General features: G+C 37.1%; 1 protein-coding gene across 3 annotated transcripts in view; it reads left to right on the top strand.

Moving 5' to 3' along the window:
* The window catches only part of dync1i1a (dynein cytoplasmic 1 intermediate chain 1a), a 66,783-nt gene that overhangs the window by 1,204 nt on the left and 44,756 nt on the right, over positions 1-20,823 (top strand). For 2 of the 3 annotated variants that reach the window (XM_077196089.1, XM_077196090.1), the window contains exons 2-5: positions 256-372; positions 465-579; positions 1,072-1,159; positions 8,664-8,779. In XM_077196089.1, coding sequence (XP_077052204.1) covers positions 265-372; positions 465-579; positions 1,072-1,159; positions 8,664-8,779 — 427 coding nt within the window. In that variant the 5' untranslated portion in view covers positions 256-264. Of the gene's footprint in view, positions 1-255; positions 373-464; positions 580-1,071; positions 1,160-6,615; positions 6,676-8,663; positions 8,780-20,823 lie in introns of all 3 variants that reach the window. The other variant, XM_077196088.1, reaches the window with a different exon arrangement.

Genomic DNA, 20,823 nt, shown 5'->3' with positions numbered 1-20,823 from the left:
TTACAGGATCAAATGAATGCCTCATAAATACTTAAAATTAGTTTTCTCATGAATTATTATGTTACAAGGATAATCCTGTTGAAAACACAAATGGGCCTTCAAATTGTAACTGTAATTTTCACTGCAGCAGTGAATGCTTAACAATTGCCTTTACTGAACAAAGAGTCTAAAAAGAGTTCTACTACTGTAGTCTCTATACGGCCCTGCTTACACTGGGACAAAACTGTGGGTCTGTGATGTGTAATTATTTTGTAGCAGCACAAAATGGCTGATAAGAGTGACCTAAAAGCCGAACTCGAGCGCAAGAAACAGCGCCTTGCTCAAATCAGAGAGGAAAAAAAGAGGAAGGAGGAAGAAAAAAAGAAGAAAGAGGTGAGATGACATTTTAATGAGACTCATTCGGAATGTGAGAACGTAACATGAATATCTGCCTACTGTATGTGTGCATTTGCAAACGTGAGCAGTCAGAGACGCAACAGAAAGCAGAAGCTGTTCCTGAGGATTCAGATTTGGACCGCAAGCGCAGGGAGACGGAGGCCCTCCTCCAGAGCATCGGAATCTCACCCGAACCTCCATTAGGTACAGTACACAGACCACTGGACCGCACTGAAATATACATCTCACTCAACAATGCCTGCCTTCAGAACGTTGCCTTTTTACCTTTGCCAAGATCAGGCTGTGTTATATTCTGGGTTCGCTTCATGGCTTTGAATGGGACTATATCCAAATCCCTTGTTCTGTGGGCTTTCCCCAGTCGTTTTGCCCTTTTTATCTACTGTACTCTAGGCTTTAACAAAGACACTTCCTAATGCAAACATGAGGAAACTAAAACCCAAATTAAGATCACCCCTGTGTTGATTTTGTGAGTGGTTGTAATCCCTTTCTCTTCTACTATCGCCATCTAGTGCAGAGCCTTGTACATTACCAACATGGGCGCCATACTCGCATTGCCTTTTTAAAGCAGCACTATGCAGTTTTTTTAGCTTAACTGAACAGCTTCGGAGTTATTGGAATGGTTATATGACTCTTTTCGGGTTGAATGGTGTATTTAACATTTTTGTCTCTACATAGTGCCGACACCAATGTCTCCATCAAAATCTATGAGCACACCCAGTGAGACGGGCAGCCAGGACTCTGTGGATGGAGCGGCAGCTAGCAGGTATTTCACAAACATTAATATATCAAGACCATTTATCTAGACATAAACATTTTTACATAAAAATTTCTCCTGTAACCAATTATTTTTAGTAACAATTTGTTTTAATTTATTTTTTATATTATTTAATATTAATTTTACTTTAAATTATTTATATACACTTCTGTTCAAAAATTTGGTTTTGGTAAATTTTGTCATTGTTTTTGAAAGAAGTCACCAAGTGACCAAATGCTCACCATGGCTGCTTTTATTTAATAAAAAATACAGTAAAAACACTATTATTGTGAAATAGTATTACAATTTAAAACAACTGTTTTAATATATTTTCAAATATAATGTATTCCTGTGATGGCAAATTTTCATTATCATTACTCCGATCTTCAGTGTCTCATGATGCTTTAGAAATCATTCTATAATGCTGATTTGCTGCTCAAGAAACATTTCTTATTACTATCTAAGTTGACTAATATTTTTTCAGGATTCTGTGATGGATATAAAGTTAAAAGGAACAACTTTTATTAGAAATTGTACATTTATGTAAAAATGTATATCTTCATTAAAAATCTATTTTTAATGTGTCCTTGCTGAATAAAAGTATTAATTTCTTAAAAAACCTTACTAACCCCAAAATTTTGAGCGAGTGTAAATTTAAAAACTTTGTTTATATATTTTATAATAATTGTATTAGATTAGAAGACTAGAAGCGTTTTAATGTTAATAGCTTGTGTTTACGCAGTTATGATGTAAAACAAGTGTGACTGATAGTCATGTTTCTCTGTCTTTTTGTATGGGATCAACAGATATAGGTAAGAATCCCTGTCTGTGGTTCCTGTAGTGTGTTTAGTGCTCATTTCTGATTTTTCACTTCACCTGTCAGCCTGTTTCAAGGATAAGGTATAAAACCTAATATCACTGGTACTGAATGAAGAGTTTACGAGACTGCCTGATCAATTTAATGGCCATCTAGAAATGATAATCAACCAGAGAACTGCCTGTAAGAGAACTATTTGTAAGATAAGATGATCGATTTTGACCATAAAACATCAAAAATAACAGTCAAGAGTGTACCAGAGTCGGTAGCAGTGAGGGTTGTTGTTAACAGGCTCATTTTCTTTCTCTGAAATCTAGACAGATAGCTGCAGTCATGTGGAAAGGGAAAGGTTGATTGATTCTAGTCTGTAATTAAGTCTGCGTAATGCAGACGTGCAGCACGTTTGACACATGATGTGTGCGTTTGTCCCTGTCATCTCTCCCTGCAGGGGGCTCGGCTAACAGTCAATGGACTGAAGTGAAATTTACAAGACTTCATTTTCAGATACACACAGGACCATTGCCTCGTGATAGCATGATAGTCACCAGTGGTGGTCTTAACATAGAGGCATAGGTAGGCGGCTGCTTGGGGCCCCAACCAACCTCAAAAAAAAAAGAAAAAGCCCCTTATCTTCATAAACGCTTCAAAAGCATGGTAAATTGTATTAAAGAGGTGGTAAAACACGATTTCACTTTTCTAACTTTAGCTAGTGTGAAATGTTGCTGTTTGAGCATAAACAACATCTGCAAAGTTACAATGCTCAAAGTTCAAAGCAAAGGGAGATATTTGCTTTTAAAGAAAAGGACTACAACAAATGGCTGGTTGGGACTACACGACATTCCTCCCGGGTTAGTGACATCAGCAACCCTAAAATGTATATAAACCCCGCCCCCGGGACACGCAGTCCATGTTGAGAAGAGGAAAAGTTGTTGTATAAGAGTACATTTGTGAGTCAGCTCAAACTTTAGCATCCTTCTTTTCACATGCAATAAAAAGTCACTCTGTGTGCATCTCACAACAGTTCCTATACGAGCGATTTATAGATTATCATGACAGAATATGCTAATTGAAGATAGTTAACTCCACATCAGCAACATAAATTCATCAACTAACCATTCAAAGACGTCCTGTTGCATTCTACATGTTGTCACTTCTTCTTGAGTCTCTCAATCTTTGTCTGACTCTGTTTTAACATTAAAGGCAGAACAGCTTCTGTCATTTTAGTATGTCTGCGTGAGGTAATCGCAGCTGCTAACACGCAAGAGCTCTTGAAACCCCGCCCTCTGAGGCAGCTCTTTTGCATTTAAAGGGCCAGGCACAAAACGTTGCGTTTTTGCTACCCCTCAAAAAGTGACAACTTTAACATGCTATATAAAAATATCTGGTGGGTATTTTGTGCTAAAACTTCACACACACACTCTGGGGACATCAGAGATTTATTTTACATCTTGTGAAAAGGCCATTTTACCACCCCTTTAATATGCTTAAGAAATACATTTTAGGGTTGCTGAAATTATATTTTGTAATAGTAATAGTTACAGAAGAACGCAAGATTAAAGGGTTAGTTCGCCCATTTAAGACATGAAGTTGTATGCAATCCTTACCAGCACTATAGTGTATACACACTGACCCACTCTGTTGTCACCCCCCTGGTCCGAGTTCTGACCGCTGGAAGTTTTTGAATGAAGTAATCCCGGCTACTTTCCGGGGCCACAAAACTGTGCGTTTTTACGTGAAAAAAGATTTGCGTTTCAAACCTTGATTAATTTAACACAAAAAAACACGCCGGGCAAAATTCATACCTCAGTTTTAATGCGGCACTATTTTCCTTCCGTTTCTATCAATCCGCGCTGCTGTCAATGTCAACAGTGCGCACGTGACGATTAGCTGTTGATAGCGCGACTCGCCGACAACATGTCCGACTACGAAACTTCAGATGATGAAACTAATTTTAGCACAGTGTCAGACGGATCAGATGAAGACAGTAATTTTAACTCAACGACAAAGGGATATCTTTATGAACCGGAGTATGCCGATGCCGAACTTGAGCAGATGGACAAAGAACGGGAAGAGAGAGAGCGAGAGGACAGAGAAGTTGTCCAATCTGATGCTGGGCCCACCACAGCTGTAGCAAGAGGCAGGATGAATGACAAATGGTGTGTTCAATCAAATATTTTTCACAGCAAATTGTAACAATATATATATTTTTTTTTTTACACATCTTTTCACGTGTTTTATAATGGAGTCTAAACATCATCTTGTTTACCGTACAGTTTAGACATGGGATCATAAAGTTAGTAAATAGAGCTTACCCGTGGTACTGGTACAGCAAAACTCTTTAAAATCATGTTTTTTCCTTTTCCTCCTTGGTTGGAGATGTAATCGTCTTCGCTGAAGTGAGCACTACACACACGAAAATCCTTTATTCGAGATAATTTAGCTCCCGCTGAGTAGCCGATGGGAACCAGCCAAAGCTGTCTCATATTCATATTTGATACAGGAAAACGATGAAATTTGAACTTTGATCCCGGCACATCCTTGTTGTCACAGCCTGGGAATTTACAAGTTCGCACCATTGTTAATTTAATATTTTTTACCTTGTTGTCGATCGATTGTGTAAACACTATGGAAGAGCTGATCGTCACGTGCGCACTGTTGACATTGACAGCAGCGCGGATTGATAGAAACGGAAGGAAAATAGTGCCGCATTAAAACTGAGATATGAATTTTGCCCGGCGTGTTTTTTTGTGTTAAATTAATCAAGCTTTGAAACGCAAATCTTTTTTTCACGTAAAAACGCACAGTTTTGTGGCCCCGGAAAGTAGCCGGGATTACTTCATTCAAAAACTTCCAGCGGTCAGAACTCGGACCAGGGGGGTGACAACAGAGTGGGTCAGTGTGTATACACTATAGTGCTGGTAATGATTGCATACAACTTCATGTCTTAAATGGGCGAACTAACCCTTTAACTAAAAATGACCAGAGGCTGTTTTAAAAAAAAAAAGGGATGTCGATGCAGAGGCTTCACTACCCTGAATAAACTTAAGCTTTTGTAGGAAAATGGTTTATCATTTAATGAATCGACAGCCCTTCGGCTAATCTTTAACATGTTTGCTCTTAAACATTCGTTTTGGATTTATCTCATTTTCGAGTTTACACCGAAAAAAATGCTGTTTTATAAGAGGTCACAGACAATTGCTCAACGGGTAGGATTCAGTTTACCGCACTTCCCATTCATTTCTTTGGTATCCACAAATTCAATTTCAAACAGTCAAATTCCTCTTGTAATGAAAGAAGTGAAGTCTTTATAAGAGAGTCATTGAATCAATCAAACGTGTCATGTATAGCATGCCATGAACTTTCGTTCGTTCATCTTTGGAACACAAAAGGAGATCCTTATGAAATCTAAGAACTTTCTTTCCCTAAAGCAATTGAGTCTATTCATAAAAATTGGACTTCATTTTTGAGTGAACTTTCTCCATCTACAACTTTTATCCTCCACCAGTGGCACTAGGGTATGCATCCAAACAAAACCACAACCCAGAATCTCATGAACCCCTTTGAAGGGGTTGTGTTCGCTCCGCTATTAAAGTCAGCGCACACTGTATTTCATTGGCAGTCGAAAAAAGCAGAGCAGTTTAGGTCGTTCCCCCGGTGTGACTGCCTGATGCCTGCTGTCACCTTGAGCCTTGACTTCAACAATTCCTCTTGCATGGTTAAATTGGAGCCATTTGCAATGATGTGAATGACAATATGTTTTTTTTAAATGTCACCACTGGTAAAACAGTGCCAATTTGACACGCTACCTCTCTGACTGTGTAAGTTTAGTGTGGAAAAAAAAATAACAGGCATGTTTGTGACTTGTACTGAAGGTTGAGGGAAAAAGTCTACAAGGTCAATACCCTGTCATTACTTGTTCCTATATAGGATAAAATATCTACAGGTTTTTTTGGGTGCTGCTTTTATAGAATAGGCCTACAAATAAGGAATATATTCTGGCCACCAACCAACACATGTCATGTATGAAATGTTTCATTTATATACATCTGTCTTAATGTACAGTATATCTCACTCTGTGAAACATACTATTTTTGTGTTTGTTTATCTTTCTTAATGTTGAGCTTATGAACATAGCCTTTACGAAAAAGTACTGTCCGTGGCATTACTATGGCATACTTATAATATCAGATGATACTTTGAATTAGGCACTAAGCAATATATTCTATTTACACCGTAAAAATAGCAGTATTTTCTTTGCAATAAGTGTAAATAGTAGATGCATTAATATACTTCATATTGTAGCCTAAGAAAGACTTAGTGACTGTTATCATACTCTCCAATAATTTAACATCTTCTACTGTATCATACATGCCAGTTCTACCATCTATCTTTTGGAAAGTGCATAAACATGAGTATCTTATATGTACATGACGCTTAAACCTCCTTAGTATTGCTTTGAACTGCATCCCTGTGTTGATTTGATTGGTCCTTTCACACTGCTCTCCTGGCTTGCATGCGGTGTGTTGTTTGATGGCGTTTGCTATGATATTTATGTTTGTGTGTATGATGGTGTTGTTTCTGCTGAGGTTAATCTTGCATGTTTTCTCCCTCCTGTCCCCCGCGTGACACCCCCTGCCGCCCCCTTCAGGACCTTGCAGTGGGACACTGACCCCTCTGTTCTTCAACTGCAGGCTGACTCTGAGCTCGGGTATCTCCTCCTCTCTGTCTCTTTCTTTCTCTTTTTTTATGCAAATCTGCTGACATTTTTCACGTACAAACATTTTTCAACACGCAGATGTGTACATGCATTTCTTTGGACACCTACTGTATTGGCTTTTTCACATTTAGTGCAGGAAAAAGTGATTGAATTGTTGAATTGGAATTGGGTTAACCATGCAAAATTGAAATTGAAATTTGAAAAATGAAGTGGAATTAAAATGCAAAGAATATTACTTAGAATTAAAATTTAAATGCAAAGAAATATGACTACTTTATATAAACACGTTTTACTTCAAACATTGTCAAGATAAAATTGACTTGACAAAGTCTTGTTTGAAAGTTTAGATGGATAGATAGATAGATAGATAGATAGATAGATAGATAGATAGATGGATAGATAGATGGATAGATAGATAGATAGATAGATAGATAGATAGATAGATAGATAGATAGATAGATAGATAGATAGATAGATAGATGCATAGCATAGAGATGGATGGATGGATGGATGGATGGATAGATAGATGATGGATAGATAGATGCATAGCATAGAGATGGATGGATGGATGGATTGATGTATTGATACATAGATACATATTGTAAAATATTACAGTTTAAAATGAATAACCAGTTCAAAAGAACAGAATTTGTTTTGAAATAAAAAACAATGATACATTTTGTAAATGATAAATGTCTTTACTGACACTTTTTGATCAATTTAATACAATGTAATTTCTTTAATACGTTTTATTGACCCCAAACCTTTGAACAGTAGTATATATATTCAGTAAATGAAGTTTTGCAAGTGTTAAGACATTCAGTGAGTCAGCTCTATTGAATATTTGATTTTGATTGGTCAATCGGTTGCTTTGAGTATAGGAAAATATTTTTGTTTAATGACAAATCAACGCATGTAAGAATGGCTAATGGGCATCATCTAATTATAAATATAGACTGAAATAAAAATGACCTGAGAGGAAAGTATTATTTTTTTATACTGTATATTGTGAGCATAAAACTTTTGAAACATGGTCAGAAGTTACCATTTAAAAAGCAAGGAAATTATAAAGATAGATATAGATTTAAAAAACTGCATGTTGATTAATAATATATGAATTAATATTATAATATTACAGAGTTAAGGCCCATTCACACCAAAAAGGATAACTATAAAGATAACTACATTAGCGTCCACACCAGCAGACAATATCGTTCTGTTTATTGTAAGCGTGCGTTACATTTTTGTTTGTCTGCCGCTTTAAATGCTTGAGCTCAAGCCGGATGGATTCTGATTGGCTGTCAGTGTTTTTATTATTCCAAGGATATCATTATAGTTGTGGTGTGGACTCTGCTATTCTGTTATATACTGTATAGAAAGATTTTTAGAACTAAAAATCTTTATCATAATAGTTATCGTTCTTGGTGTGAACGGGCCTTTTTTAGACTGATTGTGTTCTAGTACCCTTCTAATTTCTATTTCTCATTTCTTTGTACATTGATAATCTACATTTACATATCTGTGTGTGTGTGTGTGTGTGTGGTATTACACTGCCTTTGTACTGTAGCGTACCATTGTGTATGCAACTTTTTCTTTGTTCCTCTTGTTCTCCGTCATTCTCTTCATTTCTCCTTCTGGCTCGCTCCCTCTATCTCATTCCGCTTTTCTTTTATGTTTGTCAGGTTCAAGTGTTTTCAGCTGGTCACTCTCCAGCTGTGTGCCCAGGGCTGTATGTGACAGTGATTGATGCACCATGCCATGTACTGAGAATGCTTTAAACATTAGTTCTAGCAGTCAGCCGAGGGTCATCCAAACTTACAATCTGTTCATAGACCCGAATAATGAGCCCTACAGCATATTGGGTGTAACATTGTATTTTGTCTTAATGATGCACTGTATGTATTTTAAACATGCATGCTAGTGTGTGCACACGTGTGTCATGTTGCAGGACATTCATTGGCAGTTTTCTTTCTCCCCAGACGCCGAACGCACAGATTGGGACCTTCTAAGATAACTCAGGTGGATTTCCTGCCCAGAGAGTTGGTTTCCTACTGTAAAGAGACTCAGACACCGCTAGCAGCTCATCAATCTGAAGGTAGATAGTTACAGTAATATTCTATATGTTCTGCACTCTACAGTGTTGAGAATGCTTCTTTAAAACTCTACTGTAGCTTGTGAAGCTGCTTGTCATAATCTAAAGTGGTTAAACTAAGTTCAAATGGAAGTAGTGTATCTACCAACAAAAATGTCTAAAATTACATTTAACTAATATAATAAAATATGGATGTGAGATAATATATAAGTATAGTGAGGGTCTCATTTAGGGTGACAGCATTGACAACTACATATACTTTAGTGGTCAAAAGTGATGTCTGGAGAGGATTTTTGTTTTTAATGACCCTACAAGTTCGATTAAACCATCAAAATGTGAGGAAGATATTTTTTATTTTTTTCTAAATCTTTTAAATATAAGGGACGAACAAAACGCTAAACTTGGTTAAGGTATTTTTCTGACAAAATTATTTTTTTTAGGTTTTATTTTATTTTGCAAAAAAAAACAAATAATGCAAAGAAAAACAAAAAGCTCACAGGAAAAAGCATACATTGACTACAACATAATCAGTTATTAATATTTTGTTGGTTCTCTCTTGTTTATGCATGTGTTCATAATTTCTTTGTATAGCAGCCAGGCGAAAAAAATAAGTCTGCACGATTTGGCAGGTTTTATTGCGTTATCACAAATAAAACAACTGACTCCAAGAACATCTACTCTATATACTTACAAAAGAGTGAAGATTTTCCTAGACCAGATATCACTTTTGCTCACTACTTGTAGTGGAAGTGTTGATTCATTCCAAGCGTGCCGCACAAGAGCTGAAAAGTGAAGCCAAAGTGTCTCGATCGTCCCCCCGGTGGCCGGTCCAAGTATAGCTCATAAACCCCGCCTCCCCGTGTTATTCAACGGGACGTGAGACCAACTAAACAATTCAATTACACGTCACATATCTTTTTTCCAAAGATAGTTTCTGTCATTTACTGTAGTTTTTATCACGCTGATGTAATTTCAAGTGTTTGTTTTTAAAATAAGTTTGTTTTTAGTTAGTTATTTGATGCTATAAAAACGGCGCTGTGGCGTACATGATTGACAGCTGTGATTGACAGGTTCTCTGAGCAAAGTAGTCACTGAAGCAACAACTGACTTTTTTTCGGGATCTTTGGAGGACTGAGGAGATTGGAGCTTTAAATTTAATATCTAAATTTCTATAATTAATTATTTCACACCGACATAATGGGATGTTCTGCAGCAGAGGCGTGAGCTTGTAATTGATTCAGCGAGAGTGAGGGCGGGACGTTGATTTCGCGGCTTTATTTCCTGCTCACTACTGCGCATGTCTGGTCCCGAAATCGCAACTGCGCAGACTCAAGTCCCAAGATGTCAGCGCCATATCGGGACAATGCGGGCTTCACTTCTCGCCAATGGAAGAGAGTAACACAAGACTTTTGAATCCTTTAACTAAAACATTAATTTTTGTTTAATAGTTTACAATAATTTAAAAAGGATTTGTATAACCAAGTGGTACACTCAATGATGAACGTTAGCATTTAATTCAATAATAATAAGAAGTAAATCATTTTTGAATGAGTTCATTTACATGCACCTTCTGATGAACTGATTCACTGAAATGAATCTTTTTAGGAGTGCGATTCAGGTTTGTTCAGCTGTGAAGCTGCGTGTATAATATAATGTGACGCACTTTAAAAACAGCACTTTATCACATTGCACCGCTACTTATTTTAAAGCTATATTATTTTGAAAGGAGCTGAGTTATTGTCACACTAATGAAAAATGTAGTTAGCAGCAGAATTGCTTTTAGTTAATTATATCCCAACTCTGAGCTCTAACCACTTGAATTGTGGGAGAAAAAAATTATGCTGTTAATCAATTTACAGTGTGAGGTCATAACCTATGCTTAATTCAATAAAAGTTCATGTAATTAAAAAAAAATCCTGTTGTTTTATAAGCACCATTTATAGTTGGAACTATAATTGCTCGTTGTGTGAAGTGATATTTATATTTATGTAGACATTTAATCACAAATGTACATGTACTCACCTTGTCAGTCACAGTTAAGATCTACAATAACTTACTTATGTAGTTTTATCTGTACTCAATCAAAATAGGCAATTTGGGATTTCATGATAAAACAGCTTAGGACAAGCTCGGAAATTGAAACGGGCTGCTCAGTGAAGGGCTTTGATTTTCATGGCTGTCAGGTGGGCTGTCATCCTGACCGTCTGGTTCCGTTGAAGAGCTCCAAACCTGCGCAGATTAAGATTCATTTGACCAGCCGCGGCCTCCATTTCCTGAGAGGGGAGCTGGGGGGACGGCTTTTTTGAAAAGAGATGCCTGCCTATCAGTGGCTCTGCTTGAAATGGCAGAACAGTAATGGCATTCAGTCAGGCTTTAAGTGGATGCAGACGGGTAATTCAAGATGGCTTCTATCATCAGAACATCACTTGGAGTTGTGCCTGCGCCTCTGCTGAGGGCTACCAGTTTACTTTCGGCTTTCTGTTGAGATTGTTGGGTCCGCTATCTGTTCATGTGCATGACATTTCAAAAGATTGGATGTTATAGATGAATCCTTTGTAGAATCTATCTATATTTAAATAGCAATACACTTCCTTAAAGGCCCGGTTCACCAAAAAAAAAAAAAACTATCATCATATTGCATATTCACCCTCATGTCGTTCATAACATGTATGATTGTCCATAAGTGAGATATTTTAAACAATGTCGGTAGCCAAACAGTTTTGGTGATCATTGACTTCCATTTGTATGTGGTGAAGAGAGAGAGAGAGAGAAAACGCTGACATTTTTTAAAAAATATCCTCTTTTGACAGAATTTTAATTTTCAAATGAACTATTCCTTTAAAGTCAGGACCTAATAATACGATTTATTTATTTTTGTGCTGGCTTGAGCAGGAAAGTAGTTCATATTAATTCCTTGCCCTGACAACATTTTTACCACATAAATAATGCATTTATTGTTTTGCATATATTTTTTTGCATATATATATATATTATTATTGTTATTATTTTGTATAATTTTATTTTTACGGGGTTTTTTTTAAAGAAAAGAAAATTTACAACAAATAATTTTTTAGATTTTCCATTTGGAGTAGTAACTTAAAAATATTGAATTTTTTAAAGTATTTAAATTATATATATAATTTTATCTTTTTTTTTTTTTCAAAAAAGAACATTTAGGGGGAAAAAACTAATAATTTATTAGATTTTCATTTGCAGCAGTAACTTGAAATGATACCACTAAAATATGTTTTTTAGAACCATGGATATATTATTTAGAACAGCGATATTTAAAACAACACTGAAAATTATGTTTAAGCTTGCGTGACGCAAAAACATAATACCAATAAATGGTTAAATAATAACCTCATGTAGCACGAGACCGTATTAATAAAACTCCTCGAGTTGATTGATTTATGAAATGTGAAAGTGCTTAATCAAAGCCACTTTTGCTTGTTTGTAAAAGAATAATGTCAGGATATTTCTCCTTATTAGTTTAAGTGTGGTTCCTACCACAAAGACTTCTTGGCTTCTACAGTCGCTAACTCGACACAGCACTCAGCGCTGAGCCGCCCTCTTCCACAAGTGTTCTCTAATGTACTCCATTTGCTTCAATCATATATCTGAAACCAATCATATTTAAAGCATCATATTTCAATTACATTTTCTAAATTTATAGGCTTGTTAAAATGAAGCTCACATAGAGCTCGGCTAATTTGATTGCATCCCCCAGACTCGGGAGCCAGGCCTGGTATAAAATGCAGATGGTTTGTAAAGCACCCTAAACATCTCCATATGGACGGAACCCCTTAACAAGCGCCTTTCGGTGTATTTGCATAACATCGCCGGTAGTCGTGATGTGAAGCACATCTTTTGCTATTTGGTTTCCTCTTTTTTTGCAAGCGATGCACAAAAAAGCGAGTATTTTGCGACACACAGGCTTTACCTCTCTTCTCTCATTCCCCTCAAACTCATCTTCTTTTTTTCCATCTGCATTTCGCACCAGAATCCCTCCATCCTCTCACGGCTCCTTGATCCCTACGTTGGCAACAGCTGCTTGCCATGTGATTGGAGACTTCCTGTCATTATAACTGATGTGTTTTTATTCTTTCCACTTCCTTGAAGCCTGATCAGAATTAAAATTGCTGGTGGAATTTCCTGTCAAGGCAGGTCATTTATTCAGCAAGTGCAACCACTGACAAGCCTTTGATTGGCCGTTGCCCTTAGCGCTCGCACTCTACAGTTTATTTGTTTTTTCCTCTCGGCCTACAGATGCAGGCTGGGCTCGCAGCTGTCTGTAGGTACAGGTTGTGTGTGCAGGGGAGACCCTGGCCCTGTGAGACCTCTCACATGAGAAAGAGAGAGAGGAAGGTTTAATAGGTCTTTCCACCACCTGCTACAGCTTGCATTCTGTGTTTGTTCAGGCCGGTGTTGAGGTTTCGTCCATTGATTGGTGAAACTAAGCAGATGCCTTTTTTCCTTTTCTTTCTTTTTTCCTCTCTCTTAGTTGGGGGGATCCAAGAACTTCAGGTGTTAACCCCCCCAACCACGAGACTGCACTATAACACTGTCAGGAAGGCCAGCCGTGCCTGCGGAGACCCTTGTACCAGCATGTAGTTTAAGCTCAAATTAACCAGAGCAGTTTAATTATGCCCTCTACTTACTCTAGTAATAGATGCGCATAGTTAAATGTCTCCTAAAGGCATTTCACTATTATATTTCATATATATAATTATATTCCATTATATTAATATTTCACTATTTCTATTGTATAAAGCAGTTTGTATGTGATACTTTAAAACTGAGAAAGTATTGCTTTGCAAAGACCTTTACTGCACTCATTTGTTAGACTAACTAAACTTTAATACCTGTATTGAGCATTCCTATCCATTCTTACACTATCGTTTAAAAGTTTGGGGGTTAGTAAGATTTTTTAATATTTTTGAAAGAAGTCACTCGTGCTAACCAAATCTGCATTATTTTAATAAAAAATTCTCTATTTTAATATATTTTAACATGTAATTTATTCTTGTGTTGGGAAAGCTGAATTTTCAGCATCATTACTATGATCAGAAATCAAAATATTCTAAACATTTCTTATTATTATTAATGTTGAAAACAGTGTGCCGCTTAATAATTTTGTGATGATTGTGATACTTTTTAAGATTCTTTGATGTATAGAAAGTTCAAAGAGCTGCATTTATTTAAAGGTACACTATACCCACGTTTCCACTGAAACTACCCAGGACAATTTGTCCCAGGAACTTTATTCCCCGGACTGGTTGCTTTCTGCGTTTACACCGCGGTCTAAAGTACCGGGAAGTTTATGCAAATTAGTCTGGTGATGTAGAACTCCGCGCGACAGCTCCTCCCAGTCTTGACAGACAGTAATCATTTTTGAGCTGCACTTTAATAACAAGTATGGAGGAGATTCAAGCTGTGCTGCTTTTGTTTGTGATGTTATGATCTTACTAATGAGGTAATTAACACAACTGCAGAAAAGAGACGAGCACTGACGAGTGTATTGAGAAAGCTTGTAATGCTAGGTATAAAATTAGACAACGTATGTTATTAACCGTGAGACGGCTGGGACGAACGCGCGCCATCGGGCAGAAAGAACAAGATTGGTAAGAAATTAATCCATCAAAATAAACCAGAGTTGTGAATAATGTTATTATCGATTACATCAACTTATTTTTTGCCACTTTTGTGTGTTTTAGATATGCAAGTACTATCCAATGCGTTGTGTTTCGCGATTGGTTTGGATACACAATAGAACAACGGGATGGTGGGACAGCGTGGTTCCAACAAAAATGGCAGTTAAAATAAAATGCTGCGTGGAGTCAACCAATCAAAATGCGGCGTGAACTCAACCAATCAGCATGTTCAGCGCACAAGTCCCACCCCCTGAAAGTTCCTGAACTTTGAAAAAAGTACTACCTCACCAGTACGGACTTTCGGAGGGGGAAATATTTACCCAGAACTACATTTAGACCCTGGTTCCTGCGGTGTCAACACATCGAGTACCACTCGATGTGTTGAAAACAAAAACAAAACTGCATGCATTTTGTAGAAGAACATTGTTTTGGTTGTGCTTTGGCTCTGTGTGACTGTGCGGATGAATATAGTTATCTTTCTGCTCATAAAACATTCACTGCCAGACTTAAGAGATATAACCAGTTTAGATGGAAAGGATCTAAAGCTGACTAAGACATTACTGTAGCTTTACCCAATAAAATACAGCACACACAGCGCTACAATAACTATATGAAATGACCCTTTACAATAGATAATGCTTTACAAAAAAACTCTGTTAGAGAGGTACATATGGCAATTTATCCGTCCAATAAAATACCTTACTCGCCTTTTAAGTAATAAAAACGCTTCGCTTTTACAACATTTTGAAGTCCCTCAGTTCTCAGCATCTCTGAAATATCAAGTCAATTTTGATTCTCCTTTTATTATGAGCTCTGTCGTGTTGACTTTTGCAAGCAGAAGCTCCACTGTTTGCCTTTAAAAAAAACGTGATTCCCTGAAGTTTCGAGACTTAGCTGCTCCATGTCAACCTTTCTCACAACTAACCTCTGCCACTGCCACACCAAACACTCGTCAAAGTAGCCGGAGCAACTTTTCTCTATTTACGGATATGATAAGTCACTCATGGGCGAGTGAATGTAAGTATGCAATTTCGGTCTAAAATATAAACACTTATAACGGGCTTACCATAGTAAATCAGGGCAAGACAAAAACACGTTTTGGATGAAGGATAGTTAGTGTATTGTAAATTTAATTTTGAACAAAAAAGTTACATGGTGCACCTTTTAAAATAATCATCTTTAACATTATAAATGTCTTTACGCTCACTTTTGATCAATTGAATGTATCCTTGCTGAATAAAAGTATTAATTTCTTTAGAAAATAAAACTGACCCCAAATTTTTTTTTTCAATGTTATTCTGAGTGCCATTGACTTTCATTGTATGGACAAAAAACCTGACCCTTTAAAAATTTAACAGTGCAGCAATCATCCTTTTATTCAAACCAAAACAGCAAGTTTTAGGATTTTTAAAACATCAAAAACAAGTAAAATTAATGGGAAATATTTAGAATTCTACACTGTCTAGGTCACTAATCAGTCAAATTTGTGACACTAATCATGCAAATTCCTTTGTACAAAAGGTCAGAAAATCTTGTTTGAAGTTTTTTTTTAACACACTCAGTCGAGTCAGAGCTCCTTGATGGATCCAAAAAAGTGCTTGGCATGTGTTTTGTGTTCATCAGCTGGTTGTGATGACCCCAGTTTAGCCCACGATGCAGGTTTAGTCTCGTGCAGGTTCAGCTCATGTGCTTCCAGCAGTATCTGATCCCTTGATAGATACAGCTTCATAAAGATTTTGGCTGGTGGTCTTGGAAAACCTGATGGAAATGGATCTCAAACCTGTTAGCCAATGATTCATTCGTGGTATAAAATCCTTCTAGATCTCACCATCAGAAGCAAAAGACCTTAAAATGACATGATTGACTCATGACTCAGCAGAACTGGTCACTCAGGGGTTGTGACCCATCTGAACTTTTGACCCCTCTGAGAAGCCTATTCTCTCAAGCTTTAGTTTGTCTCACATCAATCTAAATGTGTGTGTTACTCTGCTTAGGGAAATTTAATTTAATGAACTGTCCGTTTCCGTCTCAGCTTTTCTCTAATGAATATGGGTAGTGTGATATGTGTCCAGGTTCTTGTCTGTTGGTTGGTCCGAGATCTGTCTCTGCTAAGTGTACATTGTTCTTCACTCAATCGAATTACTTGCCAATCACTGAACGACATATTCAAGGCTCCAGTGGGCTCTCGGCGACATAATTTGTATGAAAGAACAGACTTGTAATTCTTAAAGGCTGATGGGAGTGGATAGCATTGCAAAGGCATGGCTCATCCACTGGACAGTGCGTTAGGGGGTTCTGGGAAAGTTGGCTATCCAGTTATATATACTTTCTTATGGTTCTTTGTCATTGTTGTTGCAACGTTTCACACTGCATATTTGGAGAAAATGACCCCTAAAAATTTGGCATCCATGAGTGGAGCAAAGGTAGTGATTAAATGTTAATCTGTTAAAACAGTTTATAAAAGAACGCATTAGATCTTTTGAGTCACTCTGTTCTGAGTGGAAACTGTTCTTCATCCAAAAGGATAGTTCACTTAGATAGATCATTTACTTATTCTCGTTTCATTTTAAATCTTTATGGCTTTCTTTCTCTGCGACTCCAGACTGCCTCACAATAAACAACGAAACAGAAAAAATTAAATAAAAACTTACTACAGTAAATTCTCAAAACAACAAACACTAAGTGAGCCGTGATTATTAATAGGTTATTTTTAACGAGTCAAAATGATTCATGAAACCGCCTCACAATTGCTTGGAACCTAGCCGTTTAAATCAGTGAATCAGTGAGCCAATGAATCGTTTAAAAGGATAGCTCTCCCAAAAAATTTAATTTTGTCATAATTTTCTCGATTTCAAGTGGTTCTTTTTTTTGTCAATAAAATGTGGTCCAAATCAGCAGAGCTCGGATTTACAAGTAAGCCATAAGACTTAAAAAGCCTTCGCAGGCTCTACCGCTAATTACCATCGACCGATAAGAATTGTTACTGTTAAAAAAAGTCCAAGTATTTCAGCTGTGCAAAGGCACTTATGACAGATAACGAGGCCTAAGGTTGGTTCAAAACCATAGAACTTTGTTGCAACCATTATGATCCTGAATTTTGTAATTTCTGTACTGCATTCGGTCCTGGAAACAATCTCAAGGAAGTTGAACAGTTCAGAAGGTCATGGAAATGATGTGGTTCTTTGTTTCTCACAATCTCCCTCTTTCTCTATTTAACGTGCACATGTACATTTCTGTGTGTGTGTGTGTGTGTGTGTGTGTGTGTGTGTATGTGCATTAGGCTTCTTTTGCTGGAATTTTTCAGGGCCATTAGCTCTGGGGGTCTCCAGTGGGAAGTGGTGATTCACTTTTTTACAGTCGCTTTTTTGGTAAACTTGTGGTGGTCCTGTAATGGTTCCTAATTGCACGCAAACTGAGTTCTAACTAACTGCTAATCTGAAAGACATTACAGAGACTTTGCAGAGACCACCGTAACCAAGCTGTTGAAAACAACCGAGTGAATGTCAATTGATCCCAGGCAAGCATATTGACTCAATTAATTAATTGTGTTATCGGGTCAATGTTTGACCTCTGAATATCTCAAGAGTTGAAATAATCATAGTGTTTGATGACAATGTTTATTAACAGTCAGGCTAATTGAGATTATAATTATTTTCGTTCAGGTCATTCTCAAGAGCAGCTCAAGTCATATTCACCTTGAATGATGCTTGAAAGGGGGCCTAATTTAACCACTTACAAATATTCTGTGTTCTGGCACATGTATTTAATATCGCTGTTTTGGCTGGTGATGTGTGTTTCAGTCGGCGTCTTATGTATGGCAGTTTTCAGAGGATCTCGTGATAGTTGTAGTCAAGGCTTTTGCCCATAGCCTTGCCATTCGGCACCAGCTCGCCCTCAATCGCTGATGTCTGGTTGTGCCGGGCGAATGGGTCACATATGGAAGCGCTTCATGCCGGCGTGTTGTTTTAGCTCTTTTATACAAGAGAAAAGCTGAGGGTGTCAGTGTTCACAAAACTAAAGGTTAGCCAAAAATTCGCTTTCATACAACAATGGTTGCAATTTTCCCTCCATCTCCGTCATGTCACATTTAGACACTGTTACATTTACTCGCTTTTGATCTGCAATGTCAAAATTAATTGGTGGCATTAGAGGGGATGTCTGTCTTTTCTCCCTTTGCTGAAATGCTTAGACTTTGAATTCATCGCCATCATCTGACTCTGGTTTCAAGCCCAAAAAGGCCTGAATCCCAAATGGTTTGGATAGAGACGGGATGCCAGTCAAAAAAAAACCTGATATCAGACAATACAATGTCTTTCACGGTAGGTGGACCATGCCAATCTGGACCCAGATGATTACAATTTTCCTCTCCTACCGCCACATAATAAGATACATGAAACCACCTCAGCCAAAAATACGGTCCGTGTCCACGGAGCAACTATAATAATATTTGCCGTCTGATGTGTGTTGAGCATCAGATGGGATACTGTTTCTTTCCTTTGAACGGTTAAACCTTTGCCATGTAGCACACAAAATTTGAAAGTCCCATATTCCCTAGGAACTTCTAGGATCATTGTAGAGTCAGGTGAGGTCTGGGTGGTCCTAGGAAGCTGTTCCAGAGGGTTTCTATTATTCAAGCATTTCAGTTCCACACACACACACACACACACACTTTTTATGTTTTTATTTTTTATGTTTTTGAGAGAAGTCTTTTCCGCTCATCAAGGCTTCATTTATTGGATCAAAAAGAAAAGAAAAACACCAATATTGTGAAATATTATTACAATTTAAAATAACTGTTTTACATTTGAATATATTTTAAAAATGTAATTTATTCCTGATGACAAAACTGAATTTTTAGCATCATTACTCCAGTCTTTAGTGTCACATGATCCTTCAGAAATCATTGTAATATTCTGATTTGCTTCTCACACACACACTACAGTTCAAGTAAATTATACATCATATATATATATATATATATATATATATATATATATATATATATATCTCATTTCAAAAGTCATGTTTACCTACAAGAACCTTGTTTACCTTTGTTTGAGGTGTCTCAAATTAAGCATGAAAATTTAGCTATAGTAAATTTAAATGTCCAAAGATTATATTTATAAGAAAGTTACATTATGTTATAATTTATTTGCTGCAATTTTATGGAACAAAATTCTTGTGACTGATTGAATGAGTTGTTTTGGTTATGTCCTACAGGGAACATTAGGGGGCACTCTTAGCACATCAACGTAATAGAAACTGCAGACGCCTTCAGACTTTTGCTGCTATGAAAAAACATGAATTGTGTACTTACAGTAAAAACATTACATGATATACTTTATTAAATCATTTAAGTGTCATTCCGGGCTGTTTCTCGTGTATTCCAAATAAGTGTTTTTCACTGCTGAACGATATAAATTGGTTTATTTTATCGCCGAGCTTGTGATAAATGTCTTGTTCTTAATACTGAATGAAAACATGACTTATTTGAGACAAATTTATCCAAGTGCTTAATTCTTGAAATCGAAGAATTTTCGCCAATATGCCATCGCTTTTTTGTGACTTGTTGAAAAGTGAGTTTAGCTCATTGCCTGGGTTGAGTTGCTCATTTTGACAGGCTAGGGTCTGGAAAGTTTGAAGTCATGAGGTTTAATCATGCTCTGTGGCCAGTCTGTGCATGGCGTGGCATGATGACTCCCTTAAAGATGTGGTTCTGGGAGCAGGCCAGCTTCACTGGCACCACATTTGCGGGCCAGAGACCCGTTGCATAATGTAGGTTCATTACCAGACCAGAGTCTTGGTAGGTCAGGAATATGGGATCTGGAACAGTAGACGCTCAGTAAAAGGAGGAACTAATCATTTTCATTAGCGTTTGTGATTAATGTCAGTGTGATGCTGCAAGGGATTCATTTCACATCACATATAGAATATATTGGCAGGGATATTTAGGCAAACTAAAATACCTGGAAGTTTTGGGAAGTAATAGAGCTAAATAAAAATTACAGCATTGTTTCAGTGGACAATTATTGTGACTTATAGGTTGAATTAAAGAAATATAATCTCTCTCTCTCTCTCTCTCTCTCTCTCTCTCTCTCTCTCTCTCTCTCTCTCTCTCTCTCTCTCTCTCTCTCTCTCTCTGTGTGTGTGTGTGTGTGTGTGTGTGTGTGTGTGTGTGTGTGTGTGTGTGTGTGTGTGTGTGTGTGTGTGTGTGTGTGTGTGTGTGTGTGTGTGTGTGTGTGTACCCGGTAAAACTGCGTTGTGGAAACCAAATGTCCCCACAAAGATAGTAATAACAGTAATTTTTGACTTTGACATTTTTGGATCCCCATGAGGGAAACAGCTTATAAATCATAGAGAATTATGTTTTTCGAAAATCTTAAAATGCAGAAA

Source organism: Siphateles boraxobius, unplaced genomic scaffold (assembly GCF_051911475.1).
Source record: "Siphateles boraxobius isolate OS27281-9 unplaced genomic scaffold, OSU_SipBor_1 35, whole genome shotgun sequence".
Classification (NCBI taxonomy): domain Eukaryota; kingdom Metazoa; phylum Chordata; class Actinopteri; order Cypriniformes; family Leuciscidae; genus Siphateles; species Siphateles boraxobius.
This window is presented reverse-complemented; position numbering and strand designations above follow the sequence as displayed.